This window comes from Syngnathus acus, chromosome 15, assembly GCF_901709675.1.
Source record: "Syngnathus acus chromosome 15, fSynAcu1.2, whole genome shotgun sequence".
NCBI classification, from domain to species: domain Eukaryota; kingdom Metazoa; phylum Chordata; class Actinopteri; order Syngnathiformes; family Syngnathidae; genus Syngnathus; species Syngnathus acus.
Genome location: NC_051100.1, coordinates 3,676,804 through 3,699,321, shown reverse-complemented (window position 1 = coordinate 3,699,321; position 22,518 = coordinate 3,676,804). Strand labels below are relative to the sequence as shown.

General features: G+C 42.3%; 1 protein-coding gene across 7 annotated transcripts in view; it reads right to left on the bottom strand.

Moving 5' to 3' along the window:
* Window positions 1–22,518, bottom strand: part of pcdh15a (protocadherin-related 15a) — a 107,643-nt gene that overhangs the window by 72,557 nt on the left and 12,568 nt on the right. For 5 of the 7 annotated variants that reach the window (XM_037271319.1, XM_037271316.1, XM_037271318.1 and 2 more), the window contains exons 2-3: window positions 18,385–18,439; window positions 3,640–3,758 (exon numbers count right to left, since the gene is read on the bottom strand). In XM_037271319.1, coding sequence (XP_037127214.1) covers window positions 3,640–3,730 — 91 coding nt within the window. In that variant the 5' untranslated portion in view covers window positions 3,731–3,758; window positions 18,385–18,439. Of the gene's footprint in view, window positions 1–3,639; window positions 3,759–11,573; window positions 12,621–18,384; window positions 18,440–22,518 lie in introns of those variants that run through there. The other 2 variants (XM_037271317.1, XM_037271320.1) reach the window with 2 other exon arrangements.

Genomic DNA, 22,518 nt, shown 5'->3' with positions numbered 1-22,518 from the left:
TAGTATATTAATACTTTAGCTGCAGTGTTAGCATTAGCTAGGTTGTTGACGTGGTGTTGGTCGTAGATGGTTCATATGCATTTGGGTCAAATTTCAAACCACCGAATGACTGTTAAAAAGCAACAATTACGCTAACAAATGAGCTGATCTTTTTAAAGGCAAACGCGCTATCATCGCAGACAGATTTGAATTGTTATCGTCCTGTATCAGGGGGCATAATGATATCAGAATGTAGATAGTGTTTGGCGAGATTAAAGCCTTTGATAGGAGATTCATTATCTTGGAAGTCTCACCAGTTCCTTTGTGGAGGGCCGAGAATTAGAACGCGCCACTCGAGCCACTTCCTCTTCCGCAGTAGGCAATTTGGTGGATTAATGTTGTTCTTTATGACATTTTCCTTAATCGAGCCAGGTGGGGATTTGTGTTCGGCGTGGCTGCCCTCTATTTGGCAGGTTAAAGCACTTGGCGCCTGCATTTAAGGGGTCGACGGGTCGGGAGAAGGCTGGCAGTGGCTCAGACGACCAATCATCGCTAATGGCCGCCCATTAGGACAAATTAAACATTGTTTGTTTTGGTTTTAGTCTGTGCTGTGGAATGAGAGGATTATCTTTACACGGTTTAACTTGTAGTTTATGTTTGAGGTGTGTGCACCAGTTGATATACAAATGTAAATCCAATTCATGATGTTTTGACATATTTGGTTAAATCTATGTCACATGATTTATGGAGACCTTGCTGCTCCATTTCTGCCATGTTTTTCATATAGGCCTGCGGGTAGCCTTGGTTAGCTTCTGGCATTTTGTAAATGGATTTTGGGCAAAATGGCTTTTTGTGTAGTAGGCAGTCACTCCAAGAAAAGTTGCCTTATGTGCTTCTATGAGCAGAGAACAGTAAAACAATTATGGAGTATAAGAGGCGTGCCTCAGAGGTCATATGTAAGTACACCACACTTGCTGTTTAAGCGACCCTCAAAATAGTCTCAGTCCCAAATATATGAAATACTCTAAATGATATTTACAGCTCGTTTCTGTTCTGATGAACATTTCTTGATGGTGGTAATATTTTTCCCGGTACTATTAGCATGATACTGCTCTTGTACCAGGTCTCATTTTGCTTCTGAGCGACAACAGATCTGAAAGGAAAGACCTCGGAAGCATCAAATCATTGTCGGCGCCCTCATGCCGGCGCGAAATTGCGCGGATCAATGCGCAGGCAGACAGAGCTGCTTGGTTTCTTTTTGCATGGCCTCTCCAACGGGCTCCCTTGTCTCGCCGATCATTACCCGACAAGTCTTCCCCGTTGGGGGACTTCTCGTGGTAATTGCCCGTAGGTTCTTATTCTACAGGGTCAGAATTGGGTGGATGTGTCAGAAGCGACAGCAAAGAGGAGGAAGTTTGTCGTGTGGTGTTATTGATTCGAACATCAGATAGAGGTGTAGATCAGGGAGGGGCAATTGAAATGCTGGAGGGAGCCGTCATTTGTCATCAGTGCTACTGCCAGGCCACATAGGACCAGATGAATGGCAAAAAAAAATATTCGAAATATGAGCAAAGTATATGTATTTAAGCAGTTAAGTTGCTCATCTGTGTCGTAGAGGATCAAAAGGGAATTTTTGTCGCCGTCTCCGGCTTTTTTGGCGATTAAGGGTCGCAATCAATGCCCCCCCCCCCCGCCCCCCCTCGCTCACATACCGAGAAGCTCCAGGCAGGGCCAATTGGTATAAAACTCCCTGCAGTACGACGACCCCCCTCCACTCAGTCTCCATTCTGCACGACGCTGGAGCCTGATTACAACCCACTGGCGGACAGATTAAACCCCATCCCGCTGTCAATCCAACGCTCCCCCCTTTTTCCAACTAGCCCGAACCAGGGTGGCACATCTGGCCACTAATCAGACACCAAAATAGACCTCAATTGTGGGTCAGAACGAATGTGCAGAGAAAGGATGGCGGCACGGTGGTCACATGACAACTAATCCACACCCTACACACGTAAAACTGATGTGCGTTTACATGCGGATTAAGCGTCCGGAGGGATTTAGGCGTGATGTATGGCCGATTTACATCTGGCCGCTGCCTTCCGGATTGCGGTTTGACCTTCCGTGACCCATCGTTGAACTAGCAGGCGCGGTCGTCTGCACTCGTGTTAGCATCGATTGGCGTACAAGAGGTGCAAGGCAGGGTTTGAGCATGTCAGGAATACTCCCGGAATGAGATTACAGCAACAAAAATCAAAACGAGAGAAGAGAAGAGAGAGGATTACTAATGAAACATGAAACGAGGGAGCGGAAAGGCGAGTGAGTGAACGTGTGGTTCTCTTTGGTCTTTTGGATTAGTGCAGATTAAAGATCCCGTGCCTTGCTTATTGTCTAAATAAAAACAAATTATGTTTGGTGTTATATGGCAGCAATGACAATGGACAGAAAGAAAACTAATGAAGTGATTCAGTTCAATTCAAATGCAGTGATTCAAACACACCAGTGCCATATATTCAATCCCAATCATGCTGACATCAGCTAAAGGCTAAAGGTGCTTCCAGGTGGGCCAGGGAGGGAGATTTACGAGTGAGAAGTCGAGGTGAAAATAAAATCCGCCCCTGCTTAAACCTAGATCATATCTCTGGGTGGAACTAAAGACTCACGCGGGCAACAACAGCCTCATTGGCTCTGAGCTAATAAGAGCAAAAAAACGCATTCGCATCCATTCTGAGCAGGCCACGCAATGAGAACGTGTGAAGTGGCGTGCCTAAAATGTCAGCAAATGATATCACACACTGCAATAGACGTGTGTATTTGAGACATCGTTTCATCAGCTTTACACTTTGCCTGCCGTCGAACAATGTGGGGCCCCTTTTGTCAGGATGTATTGAGTCGCTTAATATTGTAAACCAGTGAAGCCAAATTGCCAATCTCGACTTGCATATGTTTCTCGAGTTTCCTGTCAGGCAACAAGAAAAGCTGCTGAAACACAATTAAACACCGCCGTGTGCTACTGCTGCTGCTGCTGCTGCTGCTGCTGCTGCTCTTGCACTACACACTATTACAAGAAATTAATGGGGGTCGTGAAAAAGGTGGTTTCACCAAACTAAGACTAAACACTGCATCGAAACTTTTAGAAGCCATAAAGGTAACCGAGCGGATTGTCGCTAAACCAATCTACAACCGCCGGTTTGTGTCGTAACGACGAGAATTTCCAGCCGTTTTGGATCGGTAAACACCTAAGTGCTAACCTTACTAGCGCTAAATGTTACGTTGCTAGGAGCAACGGATTGTCCCACCAACACAGGAGTGTCTGCAGACGGGCTGATTTTTCTCTTTGGTCATTTTCATTTTTTTATTTCATTTTAAATCAAACTGTTGTGTTGTAGTAGCTTAGCACTATGCTAGAAACTCCCTTGCGTTTGTTGTTAGCATGACGCTAGTGGCCAAGACCTATGTATGTAATTAATTTTACAAAACAAAATAATCATTGTTTTGTCGCATCAAGGCACAAGTTTAATGTGATTACGTCTTCCCACTCACTCAGATTTCCTCTTCTGTTGTTGGAACAATATAAAGTCAAAAGATGTCAGACGGCAATAATCGTCTTTTCATTCTGGCTAAACATCACGGCTGCTTTTTGGCAAGAAATCCCGCTCTTACCGTCCGTATCCTGGCCCCAGACGGCTTTTAGCGAAGACAGGATGACCATTCCTGTCGCCAGCCATCTGATAAACCATCGGCCCCGTCGCATCTTCTGTCAAGACTTATTGTCTGCCAACCTGGAGGAGAGAAAAGAGATTCTCATCTCAAATATGCTTGGGAAACCAACAGCTCTCCTCCTTCAGTAGGCTGTCACTTTTAGTTTGAAGCACACTGAACAGAGAGAAGACGCTGGCAGTTTGGGATGAAGCTCAAGTATTAGTTCCGCCTCAATCTTAAAACCCCTGCTGAATTTTGCTCTCGTGATGCTTTTCACCATAGCGGCTTTCCGTTGTTGTTTGGTTTGGAGTGGCTCAGGTAAAATGCATGCTCAATAGGGTTTAAATGACTGAAGTTAATGAGGTAGCATTGTGGAACAGATTTGCTACAGGGAAAAAGAAATGGTTTGAAATCCAAACCAATGATTTTGAGGTTCCACTGCATTTATTTACATACGGTTTATCCGACACACCATTTTAATGAGTCAATCGCGACTTTACAGACCGGGTGTTTGGGGTTGTTTTCTTGCTCCCAATCAGTTTATTTCAGCTGGCAGCATCTTTCTTTAAACTGGCTCTCTCTGTAGACTTTTGTGTTGATTTGTCTGCTGCCGTCACGTGAAAAAATCTCCAATTAGATTAGTGAGAACAGCCCAGAAGAAGCAACACAAGCCCAAGTTATTAAATCCTCTGCTTCCAACTTTGCTTGAACAATCGGCCAAAAAAAAAAAAAAAAAGTACAAATCGTTTGAAAAGATTTCAGATGAGCTGGAACTGAGATTGTCAGCCGGGTTCTCTCTCAAGACTTTTCAATCTGAGATCCATTTGATGGAAATTCCTGCCATCACTATCCGCAATCACGTTAGCAGCTGCTAGTGTGTACAATGTCGCACTGTTCCACTTTGTCAAAACTTTACTGTCTGTTAAACCTTCCTCCAACTTTTTCCCCCTGGCAAGTTCACAGCAGGTAGAGCTAATTCTCCCGCAGCAAAGTGACAGGGTGTGAATCGGCGCGTCCGTGATGACAGTGTGATCAACCTTAAGTGGGGCGCTCGGGGGAACACCGTGCACCACTTCCCTCAATGAATCTACCTCGCTAGCGCCGGCAGACGTGCCTCGACAGGGTCACGCTTGGACTAACAATGGAACAGACTTCTAAACATGACCAGCTATTCTTTTTTTGGAAATGTGAACAAGCTATAAACTAGCAACACAATTAGCATTAGTTAGCATTTAGCTAGTTTTAATTACAGGTACCAGGTGTCGTATCTGGCCGATACAGACGAATACCGCGTAACACAGTGATTGACTGTTAATCAACTTTAATTTGGCTGACACTGTCTTTACAATCTACCTCTAGTCATGATACTGACCCTTTCATTGACCCATTCTACTCGATACACTAATTGATTAACAAGCAGAGGTCGCATCCTGAACTACATCTCTGCTAATTCGTTTTGAGTGATCAAATCAAGCCGACCCTAATCTTGAAAAGGGTCTCTCTCGGTGGCCAAGATATGAGCTAATAAAAAAAATAAAAAAACTCGGGTCACTGCAATAAGATTGCCGGTGACTGAAGATGACTAGCAGGTAGGTTTCCCCGACATGTCGGTCACAGATGGACGGCTCCACGCCCATCCGGAGAAACCCGAAGTGTCATACAGTGAGAAGAAAAAAGATAGATGATATCGTTTTGTTGTCTCGATAGTTATTGTTGCAACGACAACTTTGATTTCGCCATCCATCTTTTCTGTATCACGTCAAAAACTGCAGTCTAGCATAAGTGGCAACCCCCACGGAGAGAAGTCATTTCATTGCACAGCATCTTCCGTATCTGCTCTCCTCCACACTGCGTCACGTTCCCATAACGTGGCACAATGACGGTCGCTCAAACTTAATGAAAGACGTTTCTAACGGAGCACTGAAAGCAAATTACTTTAAATGATCCATGAGTACAGTTTTTCCATTGAAAAGTTGTGAGGCAAATCCATTAATTCATTCACAGCCTCAGCACTGGAGTCAGATGCTAATGTTAGCCGCTTGCTAGCTAGCCATCAAGTGACACTTCAAAACAGAAGACACTCTTGTTTTTTGGTAGGTTTCTACTTTTTGTTTTTGTCCCATCATCCCCACTGACTTAATATGACTCAAAACTGGCGCAACAATTAAATAACTGATTATATAATTATCAATTTCTCAAGGCTGCCGAAGATGGCTTCCAAACAGCAGAGGCTTGAAATTTTAGGTGCGAAAGGCGCTCCTCAAGACAAAGGAAGGAGTCGGCAAATGATACGAATCTGATGAAATGTTAATGTGTTTATAATTTTCATGGACAACGTATCGCCAAAGCTTATTCAAAACTAATAGCAAAGCCAGCTGAAATTGCTGATATGATATCCAAGGTTGTTCAATCAAAGAATCGGATGGATCATTCTTCAGGGAAACTTAAGAAACACTTATGCTGGTACGATAAGTACCCTGGGATAAAACAGGCTTGATAATTACAAAGCGTTTGATAACTGCTTGCTAAACTGAGATAAGCATTCATACTGAATCACACGCTGCTGTTTTCAAACGCTAACGATAATGAAACCTTTGCCGCAGTGAAATAAAAATTAAAGTGTCAGGGACTTTTTTTTTTTGGTCGGGGTAAACAACCCCCAGCTGTGTAAGCGACAGGCGCGGCAATAAAACGTCTCATTTAAGTCGGTGGAGAAAAATCGCCATTTTCAAGTGGCCAGACGTCCTCATCAGTCTCGCAACCAACATCCCACTGCCTCCCTCCGTAACGCAGGTAATAGAAGATAGAAAGAAGTCCGATCTCAGAGTATTTATGTCAGGCTAGCAAAGTGAGCGTGTAACAAATAACCGAGTGCACTGAAGCAGGTAATATCAAGGATTAGATATACATAATGACCCTTACAATGTCAAATTTTGTATGAATTTTATTGTGCGTTGAAATTTGTAGCTATTGTGTTTCAGAAAAAACAAAAATCTACCTGTTGCTGAGCCTAACCGTTAATTCATTAATGTTACTAAATAGGAATAGAGAGTACCGATACCAGGTATCGATATCAGTGCAGATACCAGTCTTATTTGACACTATCAAGTCCTCCTCGGCACTAGTTGGCGCTATATTCTGGTAGTTCATCATATGGAGGATTGTTATGATATTATTGTTGCTGTTGACAACACAGACACGTTACGCCGCAACGCAAATTGAAAGCTGATCTTTGTCGCCGTGTCGACAAAGCACCCGCCGGAGTAACAGAACACCATTTTGAGCGAGGCGAAACCGAATGCTGAAACCCAAGATGTCGTCTTACACACACACTTACACACACACACACTTACACACACACACACACACTTACACACACAGCCCCTTGCACGCTTTTAACAATCAATTTGCGAGCGGGATCAAACGTAAGGACATTAAACCCAATCGCTATTCATTACCTACTGTGAGATAGAATCAGCGGGTAACAAGGGCGGCGCTTTAATGACAACTAGTGTATTTGCGGCTTGTACGGAGATTCCCATCGGGGTTAACATCCAATCAGACGACCGCCACTAAAACTTGATAGCGCCCTGACAATCTGATCAGCTATACAACTCAATAACACAAAAGTATAACACAACGATCTCACCTTACTCCATTTTATATGATGGCCCTGAAAGTTTGTGTTCATTGACTGACGGCATGACGTCACGCAATTTACATAAGCAAGCTTTCATCCTCCCGAAGCATCAAGTGGAAGCACGAACTCCTCAATTATTTGTGTTGGGCTGTGAAGGCGTTGAATACTTCACACCTGTTTTTGTAATGTATCTGTAGACGGAAATAGATTTTTTTTTCGTCCGTGTTTGAAGTAGAACTACAGAAGAGGAGGAAATATGAAACAAGGGCTCGGTTGTTTGCAGAGACGACTCCAATTCTGCACGGAAGAGAAAGAAAGACGACACTTGTGTTGCGATGACGTCGTGCAGGAAGCTGCAGGGTACCGAGTGTTGTTTTTATTTCACGCTATAGTCCAGAGTTGTATAAAAGAGCAAAAATCATTTACATCCCTTTGTACATTAGATACAGTCGATAACGAAAGTCTAGACACCCCTCTTCAAACGTTTTTGTGATACTAAAAAAATTAAACACTTTTTTTTTTTACCTAAAGTGTACAACTCAAAGAAAAATAAATGAAATAATGCAGTTGTAAAAGTGTGCACACCCCAAAAGGATTTCAGTATTGCGTTAACCCAAATCAACTTTGGATGTTCTAGTCGGCTTTTTTCCTTCCTGGTTTGCTGTTGGAGCAACTCGTGCTGTCCGGGAACATATTTAAGCACCCCCCCGTATGTTCTTCATACAATTTCCCAGGAGAGATGAATTACGCTGCCATGATTTGGCACCGCATGAATAAAATGCGACTTCCCCGAAGCAGCTCAGCATTAACTAATGCAACTCCTGGATGGCGCCGTCGCTCAATCGATGTCGGAAAGCAGACCCCGCCCACTTCCCCGCCGCTCCAAATATGTAGCATTTTCCTCTCAATCTCATTTGCATGCATCACCAGTCAATGTAAACTTCTTCAAAGCAGAGTGACTCCATCTTCTTTCATCGCTATCTCCTCCAAGCACATTAATCAAGGTTTTTTTTTTTCCTCAAACACATTATGTTGATTACTTCTCTTAAGAGAAGCCACACTTTTTTTTTTAAAACCAACACAATGACACTCGTGTTAATTGACCGAGTGACAAAAGAACAGCAAGAGAGAGAGAGGGTAGCGAAAAGCAAACCTCCACATGAGAAGGCCTGCGTGAAAAAGGTGTCATTGACCGAAATGGGCTGCCAACGGTCTTCTCGCTGTGTTTGACTCATTCCCATGCCAGCTTGCAGCTGTTACACTGGCCCGCTACTAATGGATCCTATTTGCACATTTAATTCCATTAGGCGGTGCAGACTTACAATGTCTGATATGTGACACTGAGCTGCTGATCTGACAGAGCTGACCTTCTCACTTTGAAGGGAGACAATCAGTAGGACACGCCAAAATTGCGATACGCCCGATTGGAATGAATTGAAAAATACCTGAAATCCGTTCTGGCCTCGCTCCAAAAAGTTTGGTGGGTTTTTGTTCAACGAGGAGAGTATCACTCTGTGCTTCAAAAAACCTAAAACTTCATCGTGGCAAGAAATCCTCCCCTGCCCGAAAACCCTAAACTAGTTTAAAACGCTAACTTTGAAATCCTATATTGAGATGCTAACCCTGTAACAAACGGCAGTTTTAAAACAGCAGCGGCGGGGTGAGGGTGGGCTGGTGGGGGATTTCACTTGACAATGAAACAGCGGGATGAAAGAAAGAAAGAAAGAAAGAAAGAAAGAAAGAAAGAAAGAAAGAAAGAAAGAAAGAAAGAAAGAAAGAAAGAAAGAAAGAAAGAAAGAAAGAAAGAAAGAAAGAAAGAAAGAAAGAAAGAAAGAAAGAAAGAAAAAAAGAAAAAAATCTGGATAACAGTAAAACTATTTCACTTGCTCTTCTTGCTCCACATGCTTCATTATTCACTCGGGACCAAATCATTTCAAGCATCACTACCCTCGGGACTCCTTTCAAATAACATTGAAATTCTCTCTCGGAGGTGTCCATTGTACATTTAAATTTGTACATTTGGTTGCATTTGTTGAATGCTAAGTATATGTTTAAAGGATATATATATATAATTTGTATTTATTTTTTAAGAGACACACACACGGAATGCCGTTGAGTTAATCTTTGCCAACTATTTACCACGCGCTGCTCTCTCTCCATCTTTTGGTCCAAACAAGCCACTCCATTACTGCTCCATCTATAATGTATCCCCTCTGATTCACTTGAGTTACCAAAGCACCTCTCTAATTCACCCTGTTCACAGTTAAAATTGAAGACGCCTTAAGCTTCCCATCTTCCCGCCATGACAAAGCGGACAATCGACCTTCATATAGTACCCCGGAAGCACATAACCGGTGTAAAACCTCTCATCTCGATTACGCGGAAACTAGCCCAAACTAGCTTTCATATTCGTCTCGTCTATTGGCCACTTGGCTTTAAGGATTCCAACAAGATAGGATGTTAGTTTTTCTTCAAGTATATTATTAATATTTTGAAAAACCACATTGAAATCCTAAAGTTTGTTTGCTATTCTGACCTCTGAGCCCTTCGTTGAAACCTGAAACTCAAAAGGGCCAACAAGCTAGCTATCGTCTACAGCAGATATAATAGGATCGGGCTTTGAATATAATCACTAAGGTGATGGCCATTCAAATAAACATTTTAATTGGCAAAAACAGTGGGAACATATGCTGAGTAGAAAATAATTACCTGGTACACAAAATCAACGGTGAAGTGTGCCTGTGGGACACAATGGATGCTAATTAGACGCTAGCCCCAACTGTGCTATTGAGGTGCAGCGCATCAAATCAAACAGCAAAAAATAAATAAAAAATACAGGAAAGGCAGATCTGTGTTGAAAACCAGCACATCTCCCAAAACCGGGGCTAAGCATATGGGCATAAAAAGCCAATTGAAGTGGTTAGCTAACATGAGGTTAGCTCCATTGATTATTATTGATTATTCATGCCTGGAGTGTGGGAGCATGGGATAATACTAAAGCGACAAGGGTTACTTTTACGCTGGTGTGCATGTGGAACAAAAACTGGCTTCACTACACGAAAACAAACTTTGCAGCAAGAACAAGGCAACAGTCTGAGAGCATCATGAGTGTCATCATCAAAAAATCATCACCCCAAAGGATCCGAGGATTTCGCCAAAGGTCTCGAATTTCCTCTTTCCGCGTTTCATAGTGTTATCAAAAAGTGTCAGACTTAAACCCGCTAAAATGCTTTTCTGACACATGCGGGGGGGGGGGGGGGGGGGGGGGGGAAATTCGCAGAATGTCGCAAGGAATGCTTGGTGTTGGTTATAGCAATAAAAAGGGGAGGGGAGGGGGTGAGGGACATGAAAGACATTTTAAGAGCTTCGAGCTGCTGTAGCGTAATCTGAAGTGAAACCTGTGCTAAAACATCCGCAGTAAATAGAAAAGTTTTTGCGTCGAGGGCGGAGTAACAAATTTGCTTTAATCCTCAGCGATTCCACTGTGGTTCCATTTGTAAACCATAAAAAAGAAAAAAAAAGGAACGAGAGCTCTTTTCTGCCAGGTTTGGCCTTTTTAGGTTTCAAACGCTCGGTTTATCTCACACAGCTGTGAGGTTGCCGGCAAGTGCAGCCGAACCACTTTACTACTCAGACTCGTTTGTTCACGTTCTGGAATATGGAAAGTGAAGCCACCGCCGTCATTTGACCTCTTTTTGAATGTTTTATAAAAAAAAAAAAAAAAGTTGAATATCTTGTTACATTGCTTGTAATTGACTAAGCCAGTGAAAGAAACTGAAGTAATTAAGTTTTGGAGGAGGCCCGCATCGAGCTAAATCCCGCGGCGCAGGCTGGAATGATAAAACTAAACTCTTATTGATATGCATATGAAGCACATAAGTGAGCAAACTAATAAAGGAAACCAGCTGGCTCGCCCTCCGGGGACGAATTGACCCGAGAAACATTCACTCATAAGCTTCCTGCCTTCCGAATAAAACGGGGGGCAACGAAGATAAACGCGGTGGAGCCTCGCTCGAATTAAGTGGAGCATATCCGGTGAAGTGCCGTCAATGGGATATAATCCTCGGGTAATCTGGCATGGATGCTGTGTTTCCCTTAAGTGATTGGTGGCAAAGGTGAGGGCAGCGCTATGAGGGGGGTGGGGGCATTAAATGAGCATGGGGGTCATATTTGACACATGGACGAGACAACCAGCAGAAGCTGTTTACATGCCACGCTTCAGATAAATCGATACCAATCTCAAGAAGAGTCTTACCATGTTCTGGCTTTAGAGAGAGAAACTCCCCGTTGAGAAGGAGATTGGAGCAAAGCGAGGGTTCCCTTCATCAGTCTTTATAGAAAGGATTCCATGCAGGGTTTCCACAAAAGGCAGCCCTGTTCAAATCTCTCGGTGTCTCTTCCTGTCTGTGGTCATGACGTGTAAAGTAGGTAAGCTTATTACAACGGTCAGTAAAGGTGAGCCAAGCTAAAGTGCTGTATTGTCCCGCCTCCCACAGTGTTGATCTGCTAGATATGCAACTTTGTGTTGTAGATGGTGGTCAAACTGGGGGTCTTGGACCTACAGGCGTCCGCGAGCTTGAGGGTCCGCAAAATAATCTGCAACGTTTTTTTAATTCATGCCCATGAATAGCAAATTTGCATAAGTAAAAAGGCCCCAGAAGGCTTGTAATAGCAAATTGATGCCACAAAATGATGGCAAAGCACTTTTTTCCAGTCAGCGGCTAGCTTGCTACGGCTATCGTGGTAAGCTAACAGCAGTCTTTAATCAAAGCTCCTTCTTGTAAAACAACACCAACAGATGCCAAATAAAAATCCTTTTTTATGTCTCTCACAAAAAACAACTAATGGAATAATAACAGGAAGTAAGCGAAAACCTACCAAAATAAAACTAGTAACAGACTCGACAGAAGCAATATTTTAGCATAGTAATCCACATGGATAGATCGAGCTTGCTGTTTCTGGATTTTTTTTTTTGCCCCGCTTATCCCTGTCAGCCATTGAGGCAAATATCCGTCTAACTTTTGAGACACCCAAACTCCAGCACTGTTTTAGTTTCACTCCATTAGTCGGATGAGTCCGAGACGGGTGCAGCATACTGGAAGAAAATAAAAACTTTGGCTGGAGGCCAGTTAATGGTGATTCACCTGCGACTTTGCAACAATTCCTTCCTTTGCCCAACTGAACCAACGACAAAAAGTCCTCCATCAATAGCTTCTGATTAGCCGCCGTGCTGAATAAATCCAAAAAGGTAGCCGGCCGCTGCGCTCGATAAAACAACTTTGGCACTCCCGAGACTCGGCTGGAAATGCAAAACATGAACTTTCCGCAGTGTAATTTGTGGAAAGGAGCTAAATAGGTTTGACTAATTTTGTTGATGCAAGTTTTATGAAACAAGCTCAACAGATTTCGCAAAAACAACAACTTAGCAAGGACAGCTAATCATTTTTAGGCATTCGAGAGGGTTCACACATTTTTGATGGCTTCAAAGACATACAATTTAGGAAATGTTTTAAAAACGGGTTTACTCATCATGGATGCCTGATACTCCATGCAGTTGGGTAAATAAACTCTCCCGACTAGATTTAAAACGAGAGTTGACAATAGTGTTTAATTTAGCTTCTGATGATGACATCACAAGCCCGCTTTTTGTTTTCTGCAGCAAAAACGGACTATTAATCAGCCTAAGCCACGGTACTAATTCTCTTCCCCCGGTGAAACAAAGGCCAAAGGTTCACGGAGGAGTGAAGGCACTCCTCAGTGCAATGTGATTATAAAGATGTCTGATCCGAGCCCCTCGCTAAAAACACTTCTGGTGAAAAAACATCAGAAGCCGCCATGTTTGCGTGCATTTCCTTTTTTCGTCTGATGCTTCTTTATTGATTCATTACGAGGAGCCGTCAATAACGGCATCATTGAGGCCTCTTTGGAGGAGCCGAGATTTATTCTATTTGCTTCCGTTTCATGAATAAAGTTGTTTTCATGATGAGTTTATTCTCCAAAGCAGCCAAAATGATTTGTTTTGGGGGAAAGTGCTTGAAATGTTTTTTTAATTGGGCCTCTTATACGGCGGTCTGCAAAGATTTTGCGAATAAGCAACGTGAGAGGTTATTGATATAAAGGAAGTATGACATGATTGTTTTAAGATTTGTGTGTTGTATCGTTTTCTATTAGCTTATCTCGTCATGTAAATTACTGAGCATGAGTTCACTCATCCCGAGAGATTTTCTGCCCCCCTCCTTTGAATAAAACATTCAAAACTTGCTTGCCAATTTGCCTCATAGTCAATGAAGGAAGGAAATGTTGCCAATAGCGTTTATTGATTTAATTTCTACGGCAGCCCGTTTCGACAGCCAAGTAAGCTATGCGTTTGCCACAACATTTCAACAATGAATAATTTCCAAAATGAAAATCTAACATCAGCCATTTAAAAATTGATTTTTGATTCGCCCTCGCTGCAGAGGTCCGCTGCTTAATAAGTTCTATTCCTTCCATTTCAGCGTGGGAGGAAAGTTCTCGCGCCAACTTTTAAAATGCAATCAGAGTATGTTCTTGTTCTTCACAACCTTGACAAAGCAGTCTCAACAATGCCACAACCCCACAAGTAGGAAAGAAGAAATAATAATAAAATAAAAAAACGTCATCTCCAACAATGTTTTCTACTCAGAACAAATTGATTGTTCCTGGAAGTGTGGTTTCCCAGGGGTACGCATCAAGCGAGTCAACCCTCCGACATCGTGGTGCCTTCGAGCTGCCTCTCAGCAATCCCATGGGAATGTGCGCCGAGGTATCTATGGATGTACAGATGGAGCCATGCAAAATAGCTGGCGAGCCCTTCAATTATACAATGACAATGTAAGCGGGGGGGGAGGGGGAAACACGTTCCTCTGTTGTTGCAAAACAATGCAAAAAGTAGCAGCTTGACTTGAGGGGATGGATGGATGGATGGAAAACAAGGTTTCGAGTCAAATATCTGCAAAAAAATATCTTTTTAAAATTTTTAAAAATAAAATGTTCAATTTTTATTAAATTGAAAAATATTGAAATTTTTAAAAATTTGAAATCCCAACCAAATATTTGGGGTGTGGTTAATTAGCCTGGGTGTGAAGCCTGCCCCCTGCCGGAGGGTTGCAATATATTTTTATATAAGACACTCAAATGAACCACAATGAAGCACGAGTACATTTCAAAATGGTTTGAAATGGACTTCATAACTGTCCCTCCGAGATCAGCACCCCTGCATTCACTTAAAGGTCAGTTCTTTCATTTTCACATATTTGAATAGTTTTCATCCATTAGCGACTGTCCATGAGCTCGAGTGGTCGCTTACGGTATGCCATGTGGGCATCCGTGCAGCCGCCCACTCAGACTTAAGTATTATTTTATTTACCCACCGTGATAAACCTGCCTTGAAACCATGAAATGTCCCATAAACTATTCTGCAATTGTTTTTTGAATATTTGACTATAAGTGAACGATAGCATATTAGCACATAGGTGCGAAAGGTTCTAGTCTCCGCAGTGTATTGCCTGCAGGCAACATTTTAACACCGGATACAGATCGAATTGGGCTTTTGTGCAAATGAAAATGCCAAAGGGGACTTCTGAGTCAGATAACTGTCAGGAGACATTTCTTTTCCCCAACACTGACAGCGAGTGTGATAATTAGAGGTCAGGGCTAGCGAACGAGTCGGTAAAGAAGTTCGAGAAAGAAGGTCAGAAGAAGCCAAAAAGACTGTCAACAAGGGAAAGAAGTGAGTAAATGCTGAGAGGAAGCAGGTCAACTAAAACATCGCAAAGTAAGGAGACATTAGGGCCCTGCAAAGCTCCTCGGTCATCCAAATGTCAACGTAAAAGGTGGGAATTGGTTGTTTTTTTCGCTTTTTATTATAACAAAGCCAACAGGAAAAGCAGCTCTATATTTCTCAATTATATTAGGTAATCTGAAAAATACAAGGGTTCACCTGACACTGATTTTTTTTCCCCTGCTGGGTAACATTTATGCGTGAAAAATTATCCTCTGGTGTCAAAAGCCTTTTAGCGAGCTCTGCAATTTCATAGGAATCCCGCAGTGGGACATCAGGTCAATCGCACCAACCATACCCAAAAAACAAAAAACATCCATCCATCCATCATTTAGCGTAATTATTCGGATCCACCTACATGCAATTTCCAGTTGCAGGAAAACAAATTGAAGCCGTTTGCGTTACAACTGTATGAAAACTGCTTTGGACAGCATCGAATGAATAACATGGTAAATATGATTACCTGTAAAATAAAAAGGGAGAGCTTGTCAACAAACATTTGTACCCTCGTAAAGTGAGGCTCGCTGCTGTTTACCAATAATATGTGCCATGTAGTCTGCAATCAGCGGCGTGCAACCCAAGCACCAAATCTGTCATTCAGAACCCGCCCCCCCGGGCTATAGAAGCCCACACGGAGGCCCGTAATGAAAATGTTCCCTTTTTCCCTCGTCTTGCTTTCCTATTCCCCTCTTCACGCCGCTCCCTGGTAACACCATTTGACAGCAAGTTTTCCCTTTTGTGGCCAAAAGGCACCCTGGGAAAATCCAGAGAGTCTATTAACACCTGCCGGACAACCTTGTAGGGTCTCACATTTGAAATTCAGTGGAGTCGAATTAGGTGCTTTTTCAACGAGTTTGTTTGAATCTTGTAATGTGTTTATTTTTTTAGCAGTATTGTACTTAGCATACAGTAATCATATAATCCAAGAGAATGTAAAGAATTAAACAATTTATGCTTTATAGTTTGTTGATGCTTCGGGTTTAGCATCACGGCCACTAGGTGGCAGTATTAAACTCACACATACACACACTGTATAGAAGAAGCTACTAGTAAGTCATTTTTTACAGAGGACAAAGAATCTGTGCTTGCGGGTAGTGTTTTGTTGTCTATCAACATGCATTTTACTCATAGCAAACAGAAAGGGAAAATTTAAATAATTCAAATTCACAAGGTTAATAGTTTGTTTTCAAGTGACCTTAAAAAAGGGGGGGGGGGGCACAATGTATATGCTGAACAACTGTAGCATTTTTATGAGATGCTCGCCAAATGCTCATCTTATTCTTAATTCTGTGATGCCCACTCTTCTTGCCTTATCGACTTTTGATGGGATTGCATTGCATCAGTCATGACAGATAAGGGGGTAGAGGACAGAAGGGTAGATGCTATCAGGAGTTAACGATAAGGATTGAACTCTAAAAAAAATTTGACTTGACAAAAAAAAATCCATACTATATGATACATGTGACTCCCCCCCCCCCAAAAAAAATACATCACATTTCAAACCGAATTAAAGGGAATTTGCCATGTGATTAACTTTGTTTCGTAGAAAAATACAGAAATTATCACACAACACAATACATGTAAAACTACAGTGTGCTGCTAGCTAGCATCTTCTCTCAATGCCACAATTTACAGAACAGCTCTGTGTTGCTATTAAAATTCCGACAACAAAAGATGGGATTATATGCCTTCCGCCCAAAAAAAAAGCACACAGCAGATTTGTGTACAGATGTTAATAATCCGGCTCTGCTCTGCACATACTGTATCACATGAGGCCAGAATTTCAAGTCAGATGAAGTCAATTGTGTCTAAAACACAAAATCATTTTCAACTCGTCTAATGTAAGAGAATTGTGTCATTGTGAGGTTTTGAAGGAGAATGATTAAAAGTGTTGCAGTGGAGATGTAGGAGGAGGCATTCTTTTACATTTTCCAAAAGAAATCCCCTGGCAAGGTGACAAGTGCTTCATCAAGAGCTAAATGGGCAGAAGCCAGCGACGCTCCATCAGGATTCATTCTTTGAAACAAAACAGAGCGACTCATCTGAAGCGATAAAAGGCTCGCGTGATTAGAACCAATGGCTCCAAAAGCATTGGAGCAACCCTTAGCTGTGATTTTGCTCAGTCATAAGCAGTACCATATAAAAAAAGATGCAAAAAAAATGTAACGAATGGCGCGCAATAGCGTAATGATGAACTGTTAAAATAGCAAAAAGTCTTTGGGCGGTTTTTTGACTCACAGTGGAGGATTTATGACTTTCAAATGACTTTGGTAGAAAATTGGACCGCTAGCTGTGTTAGCTAACGATGCTAAGGATAGAGATTATTAACAACAGATTAGCTTGCTCATGATCCGTTTTCATGATTAGCTGTTCTGTATTCCGAATTTCAAGGCAAAATTTACCTTCACAGTTTTTCCAAGTGCTTTATTTTGAGGAAGCCCATCCAAAGCACAACGATGCTGACGGTGCATTTGATACAAATATGATTTCTGCTCAACATAACCAGTTTTTTTTTTTTTTTTTACGACGTGCCATTGATAGACGCAGAGTTGTGAGTCTCCGGCGCGGCGTTACGGCCCGTTGGCAAACTTTTCTCGCGCGTGCACCGCTTGCGGATGTTATTACGGCCCTAAAATATGAGTGCATGCGTGTGCTTTTTGAGATATGAGGCGTGCGGCGTCCACACTTCCGTTGCGAATCCATCTTGCACATTGCATGGCTCAAAGGGAGCCCCCACGGTTTTGAAATGGGATAGCGCAGTTGGTGGGGCTATAAAGAGATGTGAGACCTATTGAGGTGAGTTGAGGATATAGTACTTTATCTATATCCTATTTATGACACCGTCCATCTTTGCAAGTGAGATCGAGTATACTATAGCTGAACAGTAACGTCTCAGTGACCCAACTCAAAAGTCAAACTCTAAAGGCAAACAGGTCGCTTACTATCAAGGGAATAGTCAAGAATGATGTGGCTAGCACCCCCCCCTCTCTTAAATATTTACCAAGTGAACCCTAGACGAGCAGTTTTATGATGCCAAGAGATTTGCACAAGACCGAGAGCGTCAGCAAATGTCAGGATGAATCATCTAAGTCACATGAATAAATCATGGCCAAGCTATGCTGTAAAAAAAAAAAAGAAAAGAAAATATTTGACCCTGTCTGATTCAATATGTCTTTGGGATGTCCTACACAGGTCCATGCCCACTAAGGACACTGCTGGAAATATATTTTGTCACATACCCAAAACTTAAGAAAAGTAGCAATACCTGATTGGAGCTTGGTTGATGACACCACATTGCGGCTTGAGTATAATGCAGGCACCTACAATAAAAAAAAAAAAATTAACATCTTCAAAGAATGTATGTGCAACGTCATTCGAACAGCAAATCACTGTAATGTTTGTTAAATAGACAATGGGTCTTTTTAGCACTCACACAGAAGCTGCTGTCAGCCACAGTTCACACCCAGACACTCACACGTGACGCAGATATGGCTGAATGAAAGTGACATGTTTGGATCTGGGCAAAACATTTATTTCCATCTGTGGCTCACTTCTTTGCAGCACACGGGGGCTGTTTTGCACGCACGCCACTGTAATGCTTCCTCGCTCTCTCTCTTTCTCTCTCCTGCTTTCTCCCAGCCAGTGTGTTTTGTGCGTGAGGAAGGCAGAGTGACAGAAATGCTGCTTCGGTCAAAATCGCTGCATGCAGCCCAACAATGTAAGATGTCAATATTTGGGATTATTGGGGTCTTTAAAAAAAAAAAATACAAATAAAGCACTACTAGGGAAGCTTTGACGCAATTTGTCCTCATTGTTAAGCGTACCATGTCGGGGTCATAATGCCTTCCGGTTCGATTTACGACGGAGATCGATGGAGTGACAAGCACAGCAAAAAGGTTTGTTAAATAGTCAATGGGTCTTTTTAGAGAAAGATTTGTGGGAAGAAAAAACGATGAATGACAGCTTTACAGTTCCTTTTTATGGCATCAAAAAGAACATTTGCAACCCCGGTGACTTATCATTTTGTACTGTACCATTAGTGTTCGTGTCTCTTTTAATTTTTGTGAAGGCTAAAAGGAGCACGCAGTTAAAAGAAGCGCATTGATTTGTTGTTAGCGTTGTTTTGGACTCCAAGGAGAGCGGAAACGTCGTCGTGATTTGTTTTGACACTTGGCTATACTTTGCGTACAGTGCGAGCACTCAAGCCGAGGCTCAGTCCGTCCCTGTAGTAAAAGCACTTCAATCGTTAGCGTTGACTTTCTGTCAAAGGTAATTTACTCGTACAATGCAAGCTGGAATTTCAGACGGTGTTCGTCCGTCTTCTGTTGCCATTCGTCATTTCGCAGGGAATCCAATTGATGCAAAGTCAATGCATCGCTGCCAGAGGATTTTCCTTCAGGACTTCAAAATAAATAAATAAAATATATAATAAATAAATAGATAAAATATAGAATATATATATATGATATAATATAACAATATAATATAGTAAATATAATATAATAATAAAAGCCCAGGAGCTGCATCCCAAAAAGTTCATGAATGCCAGGAGACCATTCCTAGCCAAAGAAAAACAAACATTATTGCGCATCTGGGGACCCATACGGAGACAACAATCAGCCAGCAACAAATAAAACGCACACTCGCGGTCTAATTGCAATGCTTTGTCACGGTCTTCCTCGCTAAATAGGATCAGAGGAAGAGAAGAGAATCCGATGAAATTATGAGGATAAGCTTCAAAATAAAAATACACCACCCGGAATGGACAAATGAATGATCCCATTTGTACTTTATTAAGAAATTGTGCTGAATCATCATTAATCACGATTGGAAGCTAATGAGGCAAAAAGGGGTACACTACTCGGTATAGACGTTGATTTGGGCTTTTATCACAAGAATTCTCAAAATGAATTACCAGACGTTTAAAAAAGCGCATCATTATTTCCGCTATAGAAAGTTGAGTCCATGGAGGCCTCTGATTGTTAATCAGTTAATTACTAGTTCACCCCATAATTGATCAAGGGAATTCCATTAAATGCTCAGTAACGATTGAGGCAACATTCAAATTCTATCAATCACGTCACGGTGAGACAATTAGAGCAATCTTCTCATGACCTTGCCGATTGTCAATTAGATCCATTCCCACGATTATTGCGGGAGCATCGGAATCTCAACCCACCTGGAGATTATATCCTCTGTGGGCTCAGCAATTATCAACCTCTTCTTCCCGGCGGGTGAATCTGCCAAGAGCCGGTTTGGTCATGCGCATATTAACATCGTGAGTCGAATCCAACATGATCATTACCAGAGACCAGTTGAGAAGCAAACGTGATTACGCCCACGCAGCTGAAAACATCCACACATATGTTATTATTGGCTGACGGGGTTGTTGTTTTTGTCGACAAAAGAAATGTTGCGTTTCAAGAAAATACGTAAATTTGTGCGGGAAGGCTATAAAGGAAAATCATTTCTTCCATTCCAGTAAGTGGATGGCAGAGAGTAGAAAGCGACAGTCAAGCAAAACATAAAGTAATAATTAAGTGCCTGGCGGGGTGTTTAGTCAGGTAAGTGTTTTGTTTTTTTCCTAACATTTTCACAAACACAACAAAGCGATTGTGGGGAAAATCACATGAAACGGAGGAAAATAACCTGACAGTAAAATCAAGATTAGAAGCTAGATGTAAGAAGTTTGGAGAAAAAAAAAACGGTATAATGATCAAAGTCATGTGACTTAGTGGAGATATTGCTTTGAGGGGATTAGGACTCAAATGAGCTCAGAAATGGCCGATTACGTCCCACTTTTTGCTTGATCCCCATTTCCGTCTTTCAGTAATGACCAGTATCCATCACGGGCAGTTCACATCCACGCAACGACGAGTAACAACAACAACAACAACAGGATTACAATTTGATTCTTCTCCACGGGCAGCCGTGCTGGATTTGCCGAAACTCGATCGATATTTTCAATCGAGGCTTCCCCCGGCGCCCATTAATTGCACGACGGTCCTTTGTGCAACTAGTCACCAATTAGACTGCTGTGAAGGATGAACAATCAGAGACGCGACGCTGGCAAATGAGTCATAGGCCTTTCTGCTGGCATTCTTCTGTCCAGAGAATTCTTCGGAGGGAAAAAGTTGGATTGTCTGGCCAATGCTGACGTAGCGTAGGGACAAGACTCCAACTGTGCTGCACTGCGCTGGATTCAACTACCATCTTAACGGGGGAGTGGAGCCCTCTCATTGTTGAGCACTTCAAAAGCAAATATAGAGGGCGGCGAGGCGAATGAGCGAGAGGACGACGGAGACGTGGAAATGTTCGACCCGGGAGAGGACGTGAACATAAAACAGGAGAAAACGGGCAAGGAGTGACGGCGCGAAAGGCAGAAGCTCGTTCGGTTATGATTCAAGACCAGATGGAAATGTGTCGTGGATGGTTTGCTTAGCTCGCCGCTGACCTGCAGGTGCCGCCTCCCCGAAACTCCCTTAATCTATATCCATGGATTGGATTCCAGCACTTGCATTTCCCGAGGAGGCTATTAAAGAGTTCTCGCCATTATTAAAGTCATGTCGGCAAGTCTACCGGTCCTCCGACTAAGAGTAGGAAAGTGACTTTTCAATAAACTCCAGGGAAAGTGGAGACACTGGGATGATTTAATTATGGACTGATGATTAAAATTAGCACAATGCGGCTACCGGAAAAACAACGACGACTATTTAGTGTCACATCTACGAGATAAAAACCAAGTAGACCTTGGTTGGTTCAAATTTGAATTGAAGATATAAGACCTCAGATTCAAGGTGGGATGGTCAGATCACGGGTGTGAAACCCGAGGCTTGGGGGCCAGATCTTGCCCACAAATTTTACGTGGCCGGCGAAATCGAATTATGCGAGTCGACTTCATGTTTCTTGCTAAAATACCAAAATTATCAATTGTCTTGAAAATGTTGAGATTTTGCTAGCATATTGTTACCCTCTTTCAAAAAAGAAAAAAAATGGAACAGTTTTTACTGGCTCAGATGAAAAATAAGGCCATTTAATTTAGCACAATGAAAACCTCGATTCCATTTCACTTCTTTCGCAACCCTAGTCAGCATGCAACCTCTCAGCTCATTCTCTACTCCAAAGCAAAGAACAAAAACCTACACCAGAAAATCTTGCAACATAGCAAACAGCAGTGAAGAAGTGAAAGTGTTGGTGGGAGGGACATAAAAATGGTGAATGGGGTGCATTAATGCCGCGTCGTTCGACAAAACGCCGCTCGGGGCGCTTGAAAATGCTCATTCGCAAGCACAATGATAACAGCAATCACAGAGAAGGAAAGGAAATGGAGAATGAAACCGGCAACTTGCTGGGACACCTAAAATTGACATTTGAGCTTATTGAGACTCACTTTTAAAAA